Raw genomic sequence first — 20,452 nt, 5'->3', positions numbered from 1 at the left:
CGTAATTAAGTACAATACAGTAGGTTCCACATGGAAATCAAGAAACACTTTTCCATGGCGAGGCTGACTGAGTACTGACACAAATTGCTCAGGGAGGTGGTGGAGTCTCCATCCTCAGACATAGTGACAAGCTGTCTCAAAACAATCCTGGACAACTGGCTGTGGATGACCCTACTTGAGCATGAGTGTTGGACCAGGTGACGTCCTGCGTCCTCTTTCAGGCCTACGCCATTCTGTGATTCTGTGAGTCTTTGAATCAGTGAGGGAGAAAGCTTACAGGTCCTTTCCCCCTTTAAGAGTTACTCTGGCAGAAAGAGCCAGGAGCAGGCCTGCTGTAAGTGTTTTTATGCAGTGGAGACGTCATATCAGTCTTCTGGTTCCAAACCTCTTCTATTAGCAGCTTCTGGAAGGAGGAGGGTGAGACAGCCTTTTTGATTGCTTTCAGTGGCCTACTTTGCCCTTTCAAGTCTGAGAAGAAATATATTCTGAACCAGCAATCCATCCACTTCTTCAGAGCAGTTCAAGGATGCACAAGCATTAGAAGTCTGAGAATCAGTATGAAACTTCTTTTCATTCATCATATGATGGATATTCACAAGTGGTCTGATGCCCAGCAGGGCATCTGCTCCCTTCAAAACCGTAATTCAGAACAAGACTGAGGGAGAGCACCTGCTCTAAGGAGGGAGGATGGGCTGCACTCTACATATCTGTCACAGTCATGAATAAATCCACCTTCCTTTTAATCTTCATAGATGGGCAATGAGGAACTGGAATGGAGTTAAATGGGCATGAAGAATCCTTGTGGTTTGTTTTTTTTTTATTTTGACACAGTAGGAGTCATTCAGTTTGAAGCCACAAATGAAACTTCAAGTGAATTACTTTATTTCAAAATTTATTTTTATTTTGTTGACCTAGTCAGATGGTAAAATTAAGCATCCAAGTAATACACACAGTTCCCACGTAGTGGAGAAACGTGTGCAACAATATCCAAATTTGAAAATGTAGTCTTTTGTATCAGTTCATGAAAATCACTGCTACTGAGCAGGGCAGTATTGACACGCAACATTTTAAGAAATGGATGTGCAATTATTAAAGCTATGTCAGGTAACTGTCTATGCAGACACATACACGCACACACACAAATTATCCAAAATAAATTGAGGAAAATGGTGAACCTCAAAATTATTATTCCATAGAATGGTTCTGCAGTGTCAGAAACAAGAGTTAAAACCCACAAAGAGCATTCAGTGGAGCTGCAGCCTAATTAATGTTGTGCCTGTTTTATATTTTTAATAAAAGATGTCAAAACACCATCATTTTCAAATGATGCCTAAAGTGTTTGTTGTAAAAAAATAACCCCCAATGTCCTTTACTCTAAAGATAGTGCAGCCTGCGCTTCAAGATGCTTCAATGTGTACTCACTCATACTTGTCAATATTTATGATGCAGCACTTGCAAAATCAGGACCTTAAGGTTATTCTTGTGACTACAGACAATTGTAGTCTTTCACTTTTGCTCATAGCAAATATTTTTCCAGTTAACACAGTGAAAATAGTAAAGAGACAGCATTTTATCATTAATTGCCTGTATGAAAATCACATTAATGTTAAGCAAATTGCCAGCACATACATTCATACCATTCAAATAAAATCTGCAAGAAAAGGGTTTTTTAACTAGAAATAACAGTAAAGAAAAAGTATTTGCTGAATGGCTAGAAAAAGGATTTGAGCTTTAACTGCAAACCACATTTGCAGTCTCCAGTGCCTATTACCTACGTTATTTTAGAGTAGTCTCTTTTTCCTTTCTGGGTCTCATTGTCTCCCCTTTCAAAGACCAATGTTAACTATATAATAATATAGTTAATATAATAAAGATAATTTTACAGGATGCTCAAGATCACATTTAGTATGAAAGAAATAGTCACAGATATTAAATGTACAGACAAGGCATCCCATTTGAATAACATAATTCCTCTTGCCAATAATGCAGTATTTTTAAAATACTCCTCCCTTTTTAGTGATGGCATTCTGCCTGCCTGAGCTTTAATCTGATAATAATTTACAACTTTGAGGGGATAAAAATATTAGTTATTTTTAATACAAGACTGGAAAAAAAAAAAAGGGCAAAAGGACCTACTGAAGGAAGAAGCAAACAGAGTAGAGAGGGGATGACTTCTGGTCTCATTTAACATGTAAACTAATAGTGACCATGCAAAAAGGTTTATGAATATCAATGAGTAGACATCATAAAGCATGTTGTTTTGTTACAGGAATCATTATCTTATTGGTCATCCTTTTAAATGAAATCTCAAATAACTATGAAATGTTATTCTTACTAAGTACTACTTTTCTGATAAAATTAGCATTTCAGATGCAAAATATTATAAATACTCTGTATATCAAAGTGTAACAGTTTGATTATAAATTTAAATTTTTGAAGGAATTCGCAGAAAGGGAACAGGAGTCTGTAAAGAAGAGTCAGCTGAAAATAGTCGTTTGCATTATTAACAACAATTTGTAATACGACCACTAGGTGGAAATATTGTACTTACAGTTGGGGATGTGGCTGCTGACAGCAGTGGTAAAATTCCTCCACAAGCAATAATAATATTGTCTACCATCTGGGAAATGAGGTGTATTGTGTTGTGTACAAAAATAATATTTTCATTGCTATTGACAAAGTCCATCACAGACTTTGTGGAGTGACTGCAAGGACAGAAAAAAAGATGGATTAAAACCAAACAAAATAAATTTTAGATAAATACATTCTTTGCAACCACACTATAAATGTTTCTTTGATAAAAAGGAAAAATATGGTCTACAAAACTTTGCAGATAAATTGTCTAAAAATATCAACAAGGCTAGTCTAATGAACAAATAGATTGCTATCTCTTTTTCACAGGATTATGTTCAAATACTCAGCTGAGAACATCTTCTAACCTTTTATTCCCATCAACTACTATTCCCAGTACTACACTTCACCAGGCAGTTCTGCTGAAAGCAGTGGAGTTGTTTCTGCAGCATGAAAGTAACTATTTAATATTGAGTTCACCATGCTGCACCAGTGCCATTTGAAGCACCCTTGATAACAGCTAACAATAACAGCTGGTACTATTCTAAAAGAATAGTAACTTGATAACATGGCCACACCTTGATTTAATATTACCTTTGTTAACCGAAAATAAACCTAGCATGAAGTAACAGCTCTGCAAGCCACAGATGCTTGTAAATTAGGTGAAATCTCAGCATCTCCTAACTGGTGAGCAATTCTCCTATGAAACAGCCACTCCCCCAAAATACAAAACCCATGTGTGAAAATATTGAGCAATGCTCTGTCTCTAAGTGTGGTGTTTCCCCAAAGCAACATCTGTGTCAGCCAGCAAACAAAAATTAAAGGCTTCAACTGAAAATATACAATCTTAAATTTATCCTTCAAGCATTATCTGAACACAAAGTACAACCCCCTCCCATTTACTTGGCCAGAAGCAAAACATCAAAATCATTTATTTCCAAGTGAGTATCACAGAACAGTTCACCCAACTTGAAATTAAATGTAATATAAATTGCTCCTTTGATGAAACTATGCTCAAGTTTTGTGAAAATGAACTATTCTGTAGTGGAAATTAGAGTAAATTTTTTCTCATATTATAATTACAGAGTACCTCTATTAACATCTACAAAATGTACAAAACCACAAGGAAATCACATTGCTGTCATACAATACTATATGATCACCAAGACTAAATCCAACCAGGAGCTGGCATGCAAAAGAAAATTTGTCAATAGAGTGTTTCCTTAGAAAATGTTATAGGAAAGAGGTCTTATTTATACACTTTGCAGGTAGAGAAGCTCTCTTTTAACTGATCAGTTAGGAATATGGCCATTAGCAGAAGTCATCCTGTCTGAAACAGGGGCTATAGATTCTAATGCTAAATATAACCTGGAAGAGCAGTTCAGTTTGTTTAGGTATTCAGGATTTATACAATTCCTCAAGAAAACAGGATTTACTACCTGTGAAACAGAGCTCTGGGAAGGGGAAAAAAGAGAAGGTAGAAGATACAGAGAGGCACTGCAGCTAACATCAACTCTTTTCCTCCCCACTATCCCAGTAACATCCCCTCTCCAACACGCCTGATTTTTCCCTATTGATGGGAACACAAATCAGGAATTAAAGAAGAAAACAACAACCCACCTTCTCCAAACATGTACATCTGTTTCTAGTGCAAAAAGCAAGTCTGTCAGGAGCCGCTGGTGCATGGGAGACCATTTGAACTCTGGAATACGAAACATAGTTGTGCGTGGGCCTGGACTAAACTGTCGCCGCTGCTCTTCCGTCATTGGCATTCCCCGAAATCCCAAGTCTACGCGTAAATCGCGGTCTTGCTGGGTGACAGATCGACCCTGTATTGCCTACATCAACAAGAGGTTCAAAAGTGATGTTAACTTTATGTAGTGTGTTTTTGAATGCAAGACACAATCTGAGAAAAGACAGGATAAAACGATGTGGCCACAAACCATAGGAGATATTGATGCTCCAAGGCAGGCAGCATCCTTCAGCAGATGAGCTGCTCCAAGTCAAATCAATCAGTGTTGAGGGGCTGTGGCTGCCCCCCGCCCCCCCCCCCCCCTTTTCAGGTACTCACCAAGCTTTTAATCTCAGTTCTTCACTTGAAGCAGAAAAGACCAAATGTAGTACATTCAAGGTCAGTGACAAGACTTTATATGTAACAATTACATTTTGGGCTAATAACACAATGTTCTTTGAAGATTAGATTGAAAACATGGACAAACTACAGAGTGGAGGCTTCAAGGAATGTGTATTTTTGGACAGCTCCTTATTTTTCAGAATCAATTTATTTATCTGGTCTTCTTAGTTAGGATCATTAGAGAATTACATCTAGTCTCCCAAATCCCATTTTTCCAATTTCAAAACAAAAGAGAACTTTGAAAAATAATTATGTTAGCAATGTAAAAATGGATATAGCACTGGAGCTAAGCTGAAAAGCATCTTGTTTATTTAGTCGCATCTTGATCTCCTGCAGTCAGTATTATGAGAGCAGAAAAGGTTTCTTTTATATAATTTGACCTCTTGGGACTAAAATTATTACAGTTGATTGCATTTCCTATGTTTTTCTTAGAGTTATGTTTAAATTATTAGTTTCTTTTTTTCCTTAGACTTATGTAAGATTTTAATTTTTCACATGAATCTTCTGCATAGTGCTTTCAATTGTATTTTCTGTTTTTTTCTAGTTAGAAACATAGGAAGGAGTGAATTTGATATTCTTTGATATTTGATCTACTATTAAATAAAGGCATTAACTGTTCTTAGAAGTAAGCAGTAGTTCCCAGCTCTGCTCCACAATTTGCTTGCTTTCTTTCAGTCTATTTGAATAAAAGACAGTTACTTCTTTCTGATATGGCAGGGAGATGACTGTAGACCTGTTTTTAGAGAATTTGAGCTTAGCAGCTCCAGTCAAATACATTCTCCTTCAGCTACAATTGCAGGTTGCCCTCATGCCAGCAGCAACAATGGTATCATAACTGTAACATAACAGAGCTTTTATCTAACCAATAATACTCTATCTGCAAGAACAGGCATTGCCACTGCATAAATGTGCATTAAACATGTAAGTATCTCCACTTTGGTGGCTGGTATTTAAGTAATTTTCAGTGGTCTCAAGGAGATCAAATCTAACAAGGCCGTTACCACACCTACAGCAATTCAAACTCCAATCACCAGCTCCACTGTAAAAGTGCTAAAATGAAACTTTTCATTTTTCAATAAAACAATAATTCTCCATTTATATTTTATTTATTAACTACTTTTTAAAAAAATTCATTTTAAGAAAAATATTTAACCACGGACAGCTTAGAGGTCATAGCACACAAAGACAAGATTAGAAGATAAATTTCTGCTGGTTGTTCAGTTAATAATTCTTTTTAAGAACATTATTTTAAAGAAAGATTGATCCCCACATATTTAAACCAATTCATTGTAGTTTATTATAGATTTTAGTGGGGGAAAAAACTGCTATTGAAATAGTACATGCAACACGTATTTTCTATACAGTCACGCAAGATTTCACATCATGGCATTTTCAAAGAAAATGGGCCTGGAAGATGTATATTTTTCATGTAATTAAAGAAATATACTGCAAACACCTCTCAGATCTCATAATATTAATCTCCCCCTCAGCAATGAGCAGTGATTACATCAGACACACACATGGCTAATTGAAATTTACCTGGGTTGTGGTAGTTGTCTGGATCTTCCGTATCTCCTTCCCTGCCTCCTTACCATCATCAGATCTTTCTGTATCTGATATTATACTTCCTGCATCAACATTAGGTACAGTTTTGCTACCAGAAGACTCTGTCTCAAGAGTTGTGGCAGTCATTTCAGCATATTCTAATCCTTTAGATGATGAAGACAACTCCCTCTCAGAAATGCTATTCATTCCATCTGAAGTGGTGTGAATCTTGAACTCTTTGTCCTCTATTATACTTGAAGCACAAGTTATATCTACACTACTTGTCATCTGTGCAAGCAATCCCAAATCATCATTTACACCAAGATGCATCTGTGTCTCTTGCACATTTGGAATAGCAATGTGATTACTTGAAAGTTCAGGGAGGAGTTTCTCCTCCTGGCTAGGTATTTTATCAAAGAGAAATGAGGTATTGTTAGTAGAAGGCTCATCTTTCTCATCAGCCAGAGTTATTAATGGACCATTATCTTTTTCTTCATTCTTCTTAATAATACCCACACTTCCATGAACATTGTTTTGGAGCTTCTCAACAGCTGCACTATATACATTATCTAGAAGAGATTCCACTTCCACCAGTGCACCATTTTCTCCAGTTCCCAGTGTCTCTGGTGATAAATCCATATCGTCAAGTTTTACTTCAGTAGCTTCTACTTTTTCAGCTTTTATATCAACTAAAAGGTCATGAACTTCCACATGCACTCCTCCTCCTCCAGGTCTCTCAGAAGTTCCAAGCACATCATCTGACACCTTTGTAGCCATGAGCAAGTCCCTCGTATCTGTATTGACGGGGTAATCTGTCTCACTTTCTGGGCTTTGACTTTGTGAAAGATCTTCTATCTCTCGAATTTCCATTCCACCTTTTGCTCCAGTTGTCTGCGAGGAAAGACCTGAGATGGTGCTCACATTCCCCTTCTTCCCCTTTTTTATGTTTTCCTCCTCTTGCCTTTGATACTCTTCATACATTTTTGCTAGATATTCCTTGTGAGCTTCATATGTGACCTTAAGAAGAGAAGAATAGATTACGTGGATGAATATACACCAGAAGAACTGGCCAAAATCTAGCAAGATTTTTAGGAACGTATTAAGTACAGCTCATAAAATGCTTGATAAGAAAAAAGCCACCTTGACATGAATAGCGAAAGCCACCAGATGGCACTAAATCACTTTACATGTCATATTGCTCTATCACTACCGGCTTTGGGGGCTACAAGCATTAAAAAAAACCCCAAACATCTATGGGCTGTTTCTTACCTTGGAATGGGCTATAGAAAGAGTATCCACCCACACTCTCCAGCCTCCCCATTCATATTTTATTGCATGGTACAAGAGGATACGGAAAATGTTGTAAACCATCTCTGTGATCTTCTGCTCTTCTGAGTTCTTAGGATTAATGTATCCCAGAGAAAACATCCAGTCCTGCCACACTGAACACTGAAGTAAACATCTAAAGTGAAATAATTAGTTCAAAATATATCCAAACAAAGCTTCTTTATTTTAACATTATAATGGTCAAGATGGGAGGATCATCTCTTAACACCAATCCAATGTTAGGAATAAACTTAAAAATACTTCAGTATGAAAAACAGCCCCATAAAGTACACTATAGAGGAGAATCCAGTATTAGTTACTGAATTAATAAATGTTACCACAAATGTGTTAAATTTATTTTGAATATATTTATTACAGACTATAAAACTCTACACAGAGTATAACAAATTGCTATCACCCAGAAATCAGTGAGGAGAAAATAGTATCTGTATTGACATACCTTCTGTTTTCACGGCTATTACTAAAGAGTTTTATCATATCAGATAAGAACAAACGTCGAACTTCCATCAGCTCTGCACTTGGCGTGGAGTTTTTTAACAGCGTTGCCACCACCTTAAGAATCACTTTGAAAGAATAAATTAGTTATGTAAAGCACTTTACCAACGTTTAAAAAAAGAAATAGTTGCTGACAGCTATTATTGTAAGAGGTAACTGAAATCCATATGTATCTAAGATACATGAATGAATTGTTCTCACTTTCTGAACCATCATTTCAAAAAAGCCCACAGCCTCTAGGTAACACATTTATCAAACAAACATAATAAATACATTGTCCTTACTTGGATTCTGAATTTTCACTGTCGAATCTGGCTCTGGATGTGGTTTATGAACAACTTGGGTGCATACTTGTTCTGTCAAAATCTAAAACAGAATATTAACTACCTTTTACCATTTGATTCAAACACTACAGTATTTCTTTATTCATTTTAACATTTGTTAAGAACATTTACATGTTTTACATTTATCACATGCAACGTCATATAAAAAAATTAGGTAAAATATTTTAAATCTTGAAGAGTGGAATAAAGCAATTCCTCTATGCAGGGATAAATATTTTCATGGTTGCACTGTAGCTGATTAGCTAAACGTTGAGTTCATTGCCTAAATATACACTAATGGTATTTCAAAGATATTCCATTCATATTTCTCGTATTGTTTTACATTCACAGATCAAAATATCTTTCACAAGCAACATACATCAACAATTATTCTCATACATTTCATCAAAACCAAAACAAATAATTCTTAAAACAGGATTTGGCTTCCTCCAGCTAGTAAAGGGTAAGAGGCAGAGATAAGTTTCCACAGGAATAATCCTGGGGCTTCACATAATGAGGAAGACAGAGTATTCTCCTGTTGCTTGAATAGTACCTGACAACCTAATTAATCTGTATTGAGGCAACACTGCAAACCTTTCACACTGGAATACCTGTCACTGGATGTGGGTACGCAACTTTATTTTTAAGAATAAGCTAAAAAATTCAATGACATCAACGTAGAATTTTTAGTACATACATTCAAGTAAATGCATTTCAAAATAGAGTAATTTCACTAGAAATATTTATTTAAAAGAAGAACTTTAGCTCTCTCATTAGAAAAAAACCCTAATGTCAGTCATAAACACTGTATCTTAGAATAGGTCTTTACATAACTACATTTCAAATAGAATGCAAATATGCCCTTGCTTTATATGAAAGAATATTGAAAATATCTGTTCCTTAGCACCAGGAAATGATTGCTTTCTTAGCAAATCTTCTGTAATTACAGCACTTAACCCTTTTTTTCTCCTTTCCTCTGGGTATTTTCTCAAATGTAAATGCCTCTGGATGCTGAACTCCGCGAGGACTTTGATTTTGTCAATGAGTTATGCATTTTCTGAGAATACCAATCATAGAAGCTCTCAGAAAACTGAATGTAGGAACTAGACTCTGAGGCTCAAGTGGCCAAACCATAAAAGGTAATGTGCAATAAAAAAATTTGGATCTAAGTCACTGGCAAATGATGACGTTTAGGTTTTTACAATCATAGGAGAATAATTTTCTACATTACTCAGACTTGGAACCCTTAAAACCAAGCACTCCTCTAGTATCTTTTTTCTTTCTGGAACCTACCCTTAGCATCTAGCCATTAAGCCTATTTGTGACCAAAAAAATTACTAAAAATCTTTTTAGTTCATAAGATTTTCAGAAATTGCAAGAGATTCTATTCTAAGTCATCATTTTACTAATAACTGAAGATTGGACATGAGCTTTATGCATGCAGGCATAGTAACATGGGTTTCAACAAACACGATGTTTTTAGTATTTTGCTTTTACAAAATTGCTCATCATCGAAAATGAAACTTCTACAGGAACCTGGTAGAACAGCTGCATGCTTTGGGGGGGGGGGGGGGGGGTGTCATACTTATTTGCCTCAAGCAGTATCAGCTACATAAGAAGTGGCTGTGTTAGTTATCATTTGGCACAGTTAAAAAAGAAAAAAGCAGGACTCTTCAAAATTTCATAAACTTAAAATGAGAGATATGAAAAAGAAAAAAGAAAAGAGAGGCATCTCTGGCTTCAGCACTTTCCATTTCAGTGGAAACAAACTCTCCAAACAATGGAGAATTATGAACAATTGGAGGTCTGCAGTATTTGTTGTGTTGGGTTTGTTTGTTTGTGGTATTTTTTTTGTTTGTGTACAGGATTTCTTTCATCAGAAGTGAAAGTTTTATATAGCCTATGTAAAAAATTATGACATTGTTAACAAAAACATCGAAAACACGGCAAAATACTTTGTGAACCAAGAAGTATTTTCTCAAAATTTCTAAATTTTTCTCAGAAGTCTTGAGAGTCAGGATATTATAAAGTAGGTATTTTTAAGTCATACTTTTTACAGCAGAAACAACAATCTTTACATTTAACAATTTGTACCTCATAAAGCGTGTTATATGTTGTAACGGTCACTGTATTTGTGTGCAGCATCAACCTTTCTCCAAGAAGCGTGAAAAGACTGTGAGTATGCATGATTTCAACCTTTCTCCTGTAAAAGAAAACAAAAACATTAGGCACATGATGAGCATTTTAAGTAAATGCAAGATGCAACCCAAAAGCCAAATGTTTTGATGCCGTACTAAAAAGCTCCCAAGCTTTTTATTTTATATATATTTAAGATATTTCCCACAATGAACGTAATTGTACAAATATACAAAGGTTTTCGGAAAACAATTGTTGTATTTAGGATAGGTTTTTGTATAAAGTAAATCACACACCATTCTCAAAGTCAACTCCTATCTTACTCAGGGTAAGAAAGTTCAAGATGTGCACAGAGTGGTTAAAATGTTACCACTGAAGAACACACCTTTTGTCACATCACAAGAACTCAGGACAATCCAGCTACATATTTTCTAATATTAATCACAGAATTGGTTAGGTTGGAAGCAACCACAGTGGGTGATCTGGGCCAGCCTCTCTTAGACTGCTTAAACAATCTGGATGTGTTAATACTAATATATATATATATATGGATTTTTCAGTAACACCTTTCTTCTCTATATATTATTCTCTCATTAAGCCAAAATCATTCAATCCTGGAATAACATATTGCAATGAAAAAGAAATAAAATCCTGAAAAGTTATGAAATTCTATGTTATTGAAGTGTATTTCACATCTGGTACTCTAAGCTACTCAAATCTTTAAGAAGTGGAGGAAGAAGCAGCTCACAATGAATTTCCCTTGTCCCTAAACCCCACCCTTTTAAAATGGGGTATAACGTCATAAATAGAGTATTTCTCAGAGTTTGCATCACTAAATTTGCCTACTGCAATAATGGATATAAAATAAAAATAATTTTTCAAAAGAAATATTAATCTATATTAAAGCAGAAGAAAAAATTTAAATAGGATACAGTAACTTTTCTAAAAATTTTTACCCATTCCAAAAATCAGAAACTGTGTTTTCATGATTATCAGCAAAAATAATACATAAATTATATAGGTTCATTCTAGAACTTTTGAAATTAATAGATTATTTCATAATTTTCAAAGTAAGTACCACAAAAGTGAGTGGCAACAACTTACAACAGTGTTTACTTTTCTATGCACAGAAGGGAGTTAATGAGTTAATTATTAGAAAAGCTACAGGTATTTGAAGTAAAAATCCATTAAGAGGTTTAAATGTGTGGGTAAAATCCAAAATTAAACAACAAAATATTATTTCAAGTGCTGGCATATAAAGAATCAAATATGGCAGCTAGGATTTTGTCAACTGCTAAGTTTAGACAAAACAGTCTATCATCACAGATCACAAAGAAAAATCAGTTAAGTTGTTCAAGTTGTCATCTAACACATTACTGGTCCTTTCTGAGAATCAATTACTTCTACTCTACAGCTTCATCTGTGATGCATATATAAATATGAACTACAGCAACAGTAATTGGTTTAGTACCTACACATTTGTTAGTAATATTGTATTGGTTTAGGTTTCATAAATCATGTAACGTCTCTTTATGTGATTCTGCTTCAGTGCATTACAATGCAATACCTGCTTCCTGTACTGTGACATAGGAATAAAAGTACTTCATAATTTTTGTGGTTGACTTTCATTTTATAAAGTCGTGTGTATACACACATATGTATGTGAACACAAAGACACAAGAACTAGCTGTAAAACACAAAATGGAAAAGCATCTTTACTTGCTAAAATCTACATAAAATATGCACATTTGCAGATGTTCAGAGGTCTAAAAATTAAAAAAACCTTTGAAAGTTACACAGAGTATTCAAGGGGATTTCAATCCTTCCAATTACATGAAAAATAAAGCTAAATTTTCCTAAGTACATATTTCACTCAACAATAGAAACTACATGGATATATCCATAATTGCAAATAGATGTTAAATTAAAATTTCAGCTTCTGAAAAATTCGCTTTTCTTTTTTTGTAACCATAGAATATGCTGAGTTAGGAGGGACCCATGAGGATCACCAAGTCCAACACCTGGCCCTGCACAGCATCATCCCCAAGAGTCACACAGTGTGCCAGAGAGCATTGTACAAACATTTCTCGAACTGTGTCAGGCTGGTGCTGTGACCACTGTCCTGGGCAACCTCTTCCAGTGCCCAGCCACCCTCTGGGTGAAAAACCTTTTTCTTATACCCAACCTAGACCTGCCCTGACACAGCTTCAGGCCATTCCTGCAGAATGGGTCCTGTCACTGGTCACCACAGAGGAGAGATCAGCGTCTGCCCCTCTTCCTCACACATGCAGACAGCATTGTGGTCTCCCCTCAGTCTCCTCCAGGCTGAACAGACCAAGCAACCTCAGCCACTCCTCATGCAGCTTCCCCTCAAGGCCCTTCACCATCTTCATGGCCCTCCTTTGGATACTCTCCAATAGTTTAATGTTGTTCTTATATTGTGGCACCCAGAACTGCACACAGGACTGGATGTGAGGCTGCCCCAATGCAGAGCAGAGTGGGACAATCCCCTCCCTTGCCTGGCTGGTGATGCTGTGCCTGATGCACCCAGGACATAGGTTGCTACTTGATTTTCTGGATAAGTGATAAATATTTTAAACAAATGTATTTATTTGGATACAACCAGGCTTTTGACAAGTCAAACCTTCATCTGGTATATCATACTTAATCCAACTCCTATCAATGTGAATGACTTTTACTAAGTAATGTTTGAAAAGTCCTTGGAGATTCTTGAGTGGACTATCAATTTACTTTTATTAATTCCCAGAACAGTATTCAACTTGCTGGATCCCAAAGGAAAAATCCCATTTAGAAGCATATTCTCAGCTAACAGTCTCTCAATTACACAGTCATACTTTATTGATCTTCATGAGAAAAGCATTTCTAGCAATACCACACTCTGGCTGGACTCCTACCTCCTTTCCTTTCAAATGAGGCTTATATGAAGAAGTCTCTTGTAAAGCATGTGGTTAATTTTTATAATACACAGCCTTTCACTAAAATGCCATTTTGGGCTAATCCCAGCAGGGATCTTGCCACATGTAAGAGGGGAAAAATGAGCAATGGCAGGCTATGCAGCACTGCATGATTGTTAGTGCTTTCTTGACACTATAATATGAAAGATCAGACTAAGTAAACCCATGTTGTGACATCAGGTCTTTTTAAATGGGAATATTTCTTGCTGCCACACTTTCTATGTGAGTATTTCTTGCACAGAGATATGTCCTTACCACCTTTTTTAAACACCACTTGCTTGATGTATCTGCTTTTCTTTCTGAAACATTCCCATGTCAATAAAATATTCTATTTCATTTTTCCCATCCTTCTAAAACTATTTTTAGAAGTGCTGCCCTGAAAATTTTATTGCAATGACTCTGATAATTCCAGAAGCAAATTTTAGATCACACTCATATGTTTCCTGTTAACTTTAGCTGAACATGCAATATACAGTTATAAGAAGAATTTCTGGGAAATATTTTTCCCTTGTTTTAGGACTTGAGTTTCAGCATGACATATACCCGAAAGACAACCAAAATATTGTTTCAAAAATCATAGTAATAACAAGTTAACTGGAAAAAAAAATTTTATCTGATTTATAACGTGAACAATGTCCAAATTAATAATCAGAAAACCTAATCATTTGAAGTAATTTCTAAAGACTGACAAAAAATATACAGTAGCCATGATAAAAAGACAAGAACTGTGAACTTAAATACACCACTACAAAATTTTAAAACAAGACTTACTTATGACCCAAATGTTTAAGGAAATATCCAAGGACCTTCAAAGCTTGCACCCATATACTTTCACTTTTGGAAGCCAATAACTTATAAATTACTCTAAAACAGAAAAACAAATTCAAGCTCAAACATCATATATATAGATTGCATTACCAAACATCACACACATAGTTTGTAGTTCACTGAGCAAGGATATTTATTAAGAAAGAAATAAATAAAAACAACAATTTACACAAAATAGAATGTACTGAAAGAATCAAGTGCAGTGTAAGAGTTCGGTTATGAATTCTTGAGATTGGAGGCATGGTGTACTTTGGTTCAGTTCAATGTTTTATAAGAGAAAGTAACATCTTATCCTATACTTCTCTCTGGATCAACCAAATAAGAGTTGTAGCTTAGGACAAGAGAAGCAGACTGGAATACATAAGGTCATACCCTGGAGTGCCTGGATGCTAGTGAAAATCTTTCATTACACTCTTGGTTTTTAAATCTGGATTTTAAAAAAAAAAGTGCCTCAAATATTAACTGATCTAATTATTAAATTTTTAATTAATACGATAAGTTTAAGCACAAATTATGCAGTCTTTCAGAAAAGAAAACCAGGCTTGATCTGAAGCCACCAAGAGACAGAAGACATTGCACTTGTCCTGCACTGTCCAGCAACAAATTTTTGAATATATATTTTAGTTTCCCAATAGAATTAGCTTGGCTTAGGCTTATAGCCATTCTTTCTAGTCTTTCTGCACTAAAGAGTGCTTTTTCAGACAATACCTTCCTCTTCTGAAATGACTTCTGCTATTACCAAATGACCTCTGGGGCTTTTGTCCTCTGACATCTTCAGCAAAGGAACCCCTAATTTTATGTAAGGCTTTGGGGGTGCTTTGTTTAGTTGTTTTTACAGGTAAAAGTTGTAATTCTGTGCACTCGCCCCACTTCTACAACACACACTTTCAAACATGAAGACTGCACCATTAAACACTTTTAATATCAGTACCACAAATGCTACGTAACGATGTCTCCAGTCTTCCTGATCAGATTTACTCTTCTTCAAAAAATGACAGGAAGAGAATTCTGGTTGAATACAAACTACAGAAAGCAAAAAGTCCTAACCATGAGTCTTCCCTTCAACGAGCATTGTCATTCAAACAGTTTTAAGTACATATCTTTGTACAAAGATCTTAGCATTTAGGCAAAATGGAGCTTGAATCTATAAAGCTAGATGCTGTGAGAGATTTTTTGCCTTTCATAAGCCCCTTGCATTTTCAAAAGTACTTTCAGAACAGCACAAAATAAAATTTCATCTCAAATACTAAATTATTAACAAAAATTATTAGTCCCTCAAAAAAACTATATTACCAAATTAGGCATCAATTCCCCAAAAAATAACACTTCTTTGGGAATTATCAGCTATTAATTTTACAGCCAAACAGATAAACACATTAATTCCACCTTTTTCAGATAGAATTTGAGATGCTAGGGCATGATTTCTTGTTTTCCTCTTCTTCTCCCCAGAGAATTTTAAACATACAAAGAAAGAATATTTAAAATTATTCCAAGATAGATACATGGCTATTTTGTGCACCTTAATTACATGTTCTATTTGAGATTGAGAAGCAAGTAAAAGAGTGCAGTTACTTTGAAATATCGTCATGATAATCTTAAGTGGAAATTCTTTTTTTCCTCCAACATATTGAAATCACTCATTTTGCCAAAAAATAAAGCCTAAGTTAATGAAATTGAAGCTTAAAAGATCAGCAAATGTGATATTTAAGTTAAAAAGAAGCAAACTGGACAGTGATGACACCGGAATTACTTTTAAGGTATTTTCTCACTTCACTGTCTTACCGTATCCCGTTTCTCTGATCAAAGGCGGGAATCATGGATGCTGGATGTTCGGACATTAGTGCCACTAGCAGCTGCAGCACATCATGAATATTTTCATCCTGTATGACAAGCACCAATGTTATTCTACAAACTAACCTCAGTAACAAGCTTCCCACAGAGCTGGTACGATTAGTTACTATAAAAGGTAGGTAATTACAGAAATGTACCTCATGCATTGTTAATAAGTAATTTAATATGCTCTGCAGTTCATCTTCTTTCACTCCTCGATCCTAAGAAAAAAAAAAAGGGCCATTATTTAGAGAAAATACATTCCTCAGGTTTGGACAAGCAAAACTTGGACCTAGTCAAATAATTCTACAGTTTTTTTATTTGAACCTAAAAGACTAAATTCTCTCTATCATTCTACTGCTTTTCTTTATCACATTGACAGTTCAAAACAGTATGAGGTCATATTATTTTAGTGTGTGCCCTTAGATACTACAAACTATTACTGTTACTCCTGCAGTTTGTGAGGCAGAACAGAAATTACTGGTTTTCAGTCTAGTCTCAAATGACAGATTATCCCTCAAAGAGTAGCATTCCACTATAACAGAAAGAAAGAGTCCTACACCATTTCTACCAGGGGCAAAACCAACAAGAGGGATAAAGCAATAATTAGTGTGACAACTGCAATTACCTTTTTCATTTGACTACTCTATGATTTTTTTTAAAAAAATATGACAATTAATTTAAATAAAACTTATTTTATATATTAATTATAAATATATTAAACATTTAATAAAATATACATGGCAGAGTTTGGTGAGGATAATAAGAAATTTTGTATGGATTTACTGCTTCTCTGTTGATTAGAAAGATGTGCATGAACATTAAATTAGCCAGGAGAAGACACAATACTGGACAGATATTACCAATTTTCTACTATGAAAGATACTATTACAAGTATATAACAGATGTCAATGTTTTCATTCCAGAAGAGACCATTTTACCTTCAATATAAGTTGTTTCAAGAACAGAAGCATAAACGCCCTTAATGATATGATTTCTTTCTGGGAGGGCCGAGGACCATCTGGAAGAAACAAAATATAGCACTTTAAATATAAACTAATTCCTTTAATCCTTAAGGAAATCACAGTTCTTATAACAGATTTAGTACTCTACTCTTATATAAAAGTTCATATTTGCAAATGATATCATTTATAACCTTTCAGAATCACATTTTTCAACACAATATATTTAAGAATAAGTGATGTTCCATTTGGAAAAAAAGAAATCCATATTATATTTTACTTAGTTTTTTAAAAGAAACAGGAAGAAGAAATATAGTAAAAAGGTGATAGTAATAGATAGACAGAAATATGTGATAAAAACTTGGAATGACTAAACCACTATGTTAAATACCATGAATGAAAGCCAAAAGAGAAGGGATTTATAAAATACTAGTGGTAGCCAGTACTTGTAGCAGAAACTAAAGCCATTTAACCAAAAGAAACTACTACCTGAAGAAAATATTCTATTTAAACCAGGAAAAAAAAAAAGTAATCCATAATACTTAAAACAACTGTGCTTGATGAAGTATATTATGAATAAAGAAATATCTAAAAAAAAACAGAGCCCAAACAACTACAGTAATTTGAAGCTGTTTCTCTTGTATTTTCCATTCTCTTTTTTTATAAATATTGAACTGGAAATTCTTTTAAGTTCCTGCTTTTAAGAAAACGGATGGCATAGACAGTCTTAAATTTTGTACAGTAAAAATAAATGCAGCCATTTAATGCAGCCATTTCCATCAGCCATTTAATCTTACACTGATAAATACGGATCATAGTTAGAAACAGTCTATGTCATTATTATTTCCAATCCAGACAAATACAACTTTTTAATGGAGATTTTCTGGTTGTCTTTGGTGATGCTTTTTGAAGTGAAGCCATTGCTTTATACACAGTAATTCAAGTTTGCAACAACGGAAAAACTGAAGGGAAGGTATATTTGTTTCACTAGTGGGAACAAAAGGAATGGCTAATACACTCAAGTTTTCTTTCCTGTTTAGGAGTGGAAAGAGGAGAACTGTATACTCCTCAGAAAAAAGCAAGTAAATCTCAGGCTCTACACCCACTGTTTGTAAGAACACTAAGGGCATTGTAGTAAAAAAGTCTATCAGATCGGCTTTAAAGATATAAGACTATTTATATTAATTAATTCTAGTGGCACCATGAAACATCTGTTTTCCACTGTAAAAACAGAAGTCAGTTGGATTTTCCTTTTTTTGGTACTAGATGCAATTAAATATTGCATGAATTTTTAGCAATAGTGTGCTTGCTATCAACAAGCTACTTTTATCTAATAAATATATAAATATTATATTTTTATATAATTTAGCTATTTCCCCCCTAATTTAAATGTGGATTCAATTTCCCTAACTGCATAACAGAAGTTTCTTTCTTTGTACATGCTCTTCCCTCCTACACCTTACTGGGATTCAGTATCAGACAATATCTGAACACCAAGATTGAAAAAAAAATTTACATTTTGTCTTTTCTGAAAGACTGTAATTAGAGAAACAGATTAGAGACAATAGGGAGGTCTGCAAAACTTTTCTATAACAGAAATTCTAAGGACATGTCAAAAAGAAGATATCCCAGTTTAACTGGGAACCCTTTCAAAGGCACATGAGTTTTATACTACTTCTTCATGTACCTACTCATGTCCCTGGAGACGTGTAACAACCTTGAAAAGGGTCCTTCAACATGCAAAGGATACCAAAGGAGCTGTTGGTTGCAGGCTATATGCCAAGCAAGTAAAGTGTAATTTTCCCTTCAGTCCTCTAGTACTATTTATTCCTTACATTTTGGTTGGGTCATGAAGCTTCACTGCTCTAGAATCAGAAAAAGGGGACAGCTGCTACCTAAAAGACTTCATTAGTTTCAAAAATTAAAAGAGGATTGGCAAGGAAAAATAAGACAGGCTGGAGAAACTGGAGGCTATGTAATCACCTGATAGCTACAAAGAATGGAAGAAAGGACTGCAGAAATATGATGTAATAATCATCTGACACAGACTGAATAGAATTAAATAGGAAGTTCTAAAGTTACCTAAATCAGATTTTCCACTATAATTTTTAAATCATCGTAGCTTTTTACTTCATTACTAATTAAATGACTTCATTCCTAGTTGAAGATAAATTTTTTAAAAAATTATTGACCAAACAATGGTGTACTTATCCTATAATTTAAAAATGTATATATTATCCACACATATACTGAGACAAAAAAGACAAGAAGATCTTGTTTCTCAACTCAAACATTGCAAAGTAGGGGTTTTTTAACTGTCTATTAATCTTTGTGCCCATCACTGCATATAGACAATTCAGTATCACCATCACTTGGACACTGATAGTCAAGCACTGCTAAACACTAAAACCAATCTGAAATTAGATCAGCTATGAAGATAATCCTTTCAAGATCTGGTACAGCAACCCAATCCCTAATACAAAATAGTAACATTCTTTTTAATTGGCAAAGAGAAAGGATGCCTCCCTTATCCCACACAAGGGTGAGTCATTAAAGCATTTCCTGCTTTTAGATTTCTTTATGTATTTTTCACAGAGCCCAGCATTTGCGTCAGATTTTTAAAAATATACACTCATAATAAGGGTTAGCCAGTATTATCTAGACAAAAAATAAATGAAAAAAAAATTATAATTTTATCCAATTCATCTGTGCAGCATAGAGAAATTATAGGGGCATAAACGAGAAGTAAACAAGAGAAAATAAGTAAACATATTCACAGAGTTAAAGACAATCAGTACTGCTGTGAAAAAAAAACAGACCAAAACAGAAAACAAACCAAAAAAAAAAAAAAAAAAAACAACCCACCCCACAACTGATTGGGAGCTTTGAATAACAAAAATAATGATTTCTAATTCTGTCTTTGGAAAATAAAATTGCGTTATCTGTTCTAGCAACAATCAAATGTAACATTCTTTCATCTGTTTTGATTCTTTTTCAGTATGTAAAAAGCATGATTTTTCTACTCCTTAAATTAAAAAAAACATGATACACATAGCAGAATCTCATCTCCACGCACGCATAAATAACGTCACATGATATGTGGATCACAGAGGACCTGATTTTCTCTCTGCTCTAAATCTAACAAGAACTGAGTTCCACTCAAACCCATCTCCTGAAGTAACTCTTTGGAACTTTTTCTAACTACAAAAACTATAGTTACTTTCGCCTCACAATATTTTCTCTAATTCCCACTTCCACAGCTCATGTTCAAAAATATTGGACATGAAAAACACTCTTGAAAACTAT

At 34.7% G+C, this 20,452-nt stretch overlaps 1 protein-coding gene across 6 annotated transcripts in view; it reads right to left on the bottom strand.

Moving 5' to 3' along the window:
• The window catches only part of NBEA (neurobeachin), a 458,833-nt gene that overhangs the window by 306,676 nt on the left and 131,705 nt on the right, over positions 1–20,452 (bottom strand). For all 6 annotated transcript variants that reach the window (XM_066176003.1, XM_066175999.1, XM_066176000.1 and 3 more), the window contains exons 14-24: positions 17,126–17,205; positions 16,343–16,405; positions 16,137–16,234; positions 14,298–14,390; positions 10,510–10,618; positions 8,377–8,458; positions 8,037–8,160; positions 7,520–7,712; positions 6,245–7,267; positions 4,192–4,409; positions 2,552–2,705 (exon numbers count right to left, since the gene is read on the bottom strand). In XM_066176003.1, the coding sequence (XP_066032100.1) occupies positions 2,552–2,705; positions 4,192–4,409; positions 6,245–7,267; positions 7,520–7,712; positions 8,037–8,160; positions 8,377–8,458; positions 10,510–10,618; positions 14,298–14,390; positions 16,137–16,234; positions 16,343–16,405; positions 17,126–17,205 (2,237 nt within the window). The remainder of the gene's footprint in view (positions 1–2,551; positions 2,706–4,191; positions 4,410–6,244; positions 7,268–7,519; positions 7,713–8,036; positions 8,161–8,376; positions 8,459–10,509; positions 10,619–14,297; positions 14,391–16,136; positions 16,235–16,342; positions 16,406–17,125; positions 17,206–20,452) is intronic.

Source organism: Chamaea fasciata, unplaced genomic scaffold (genome assembly GCF_029207755.1).
Source record: "Chamaea fasciata isolate MVZ Bird 193981 ecotype frontalis unplaced genomic scaffold, bChaFas1.0.hap1 SCAF_2, whole genome shotgun sequence".
NCBI lineage: Eukaryota > Metazoa > Chordata > Aves > Passeriformes > Sylviidae > Chamaea > Chamaea fasciata.
This window is presented reverse-complemented; position numbering and strand designations above follow the sequence as displayed.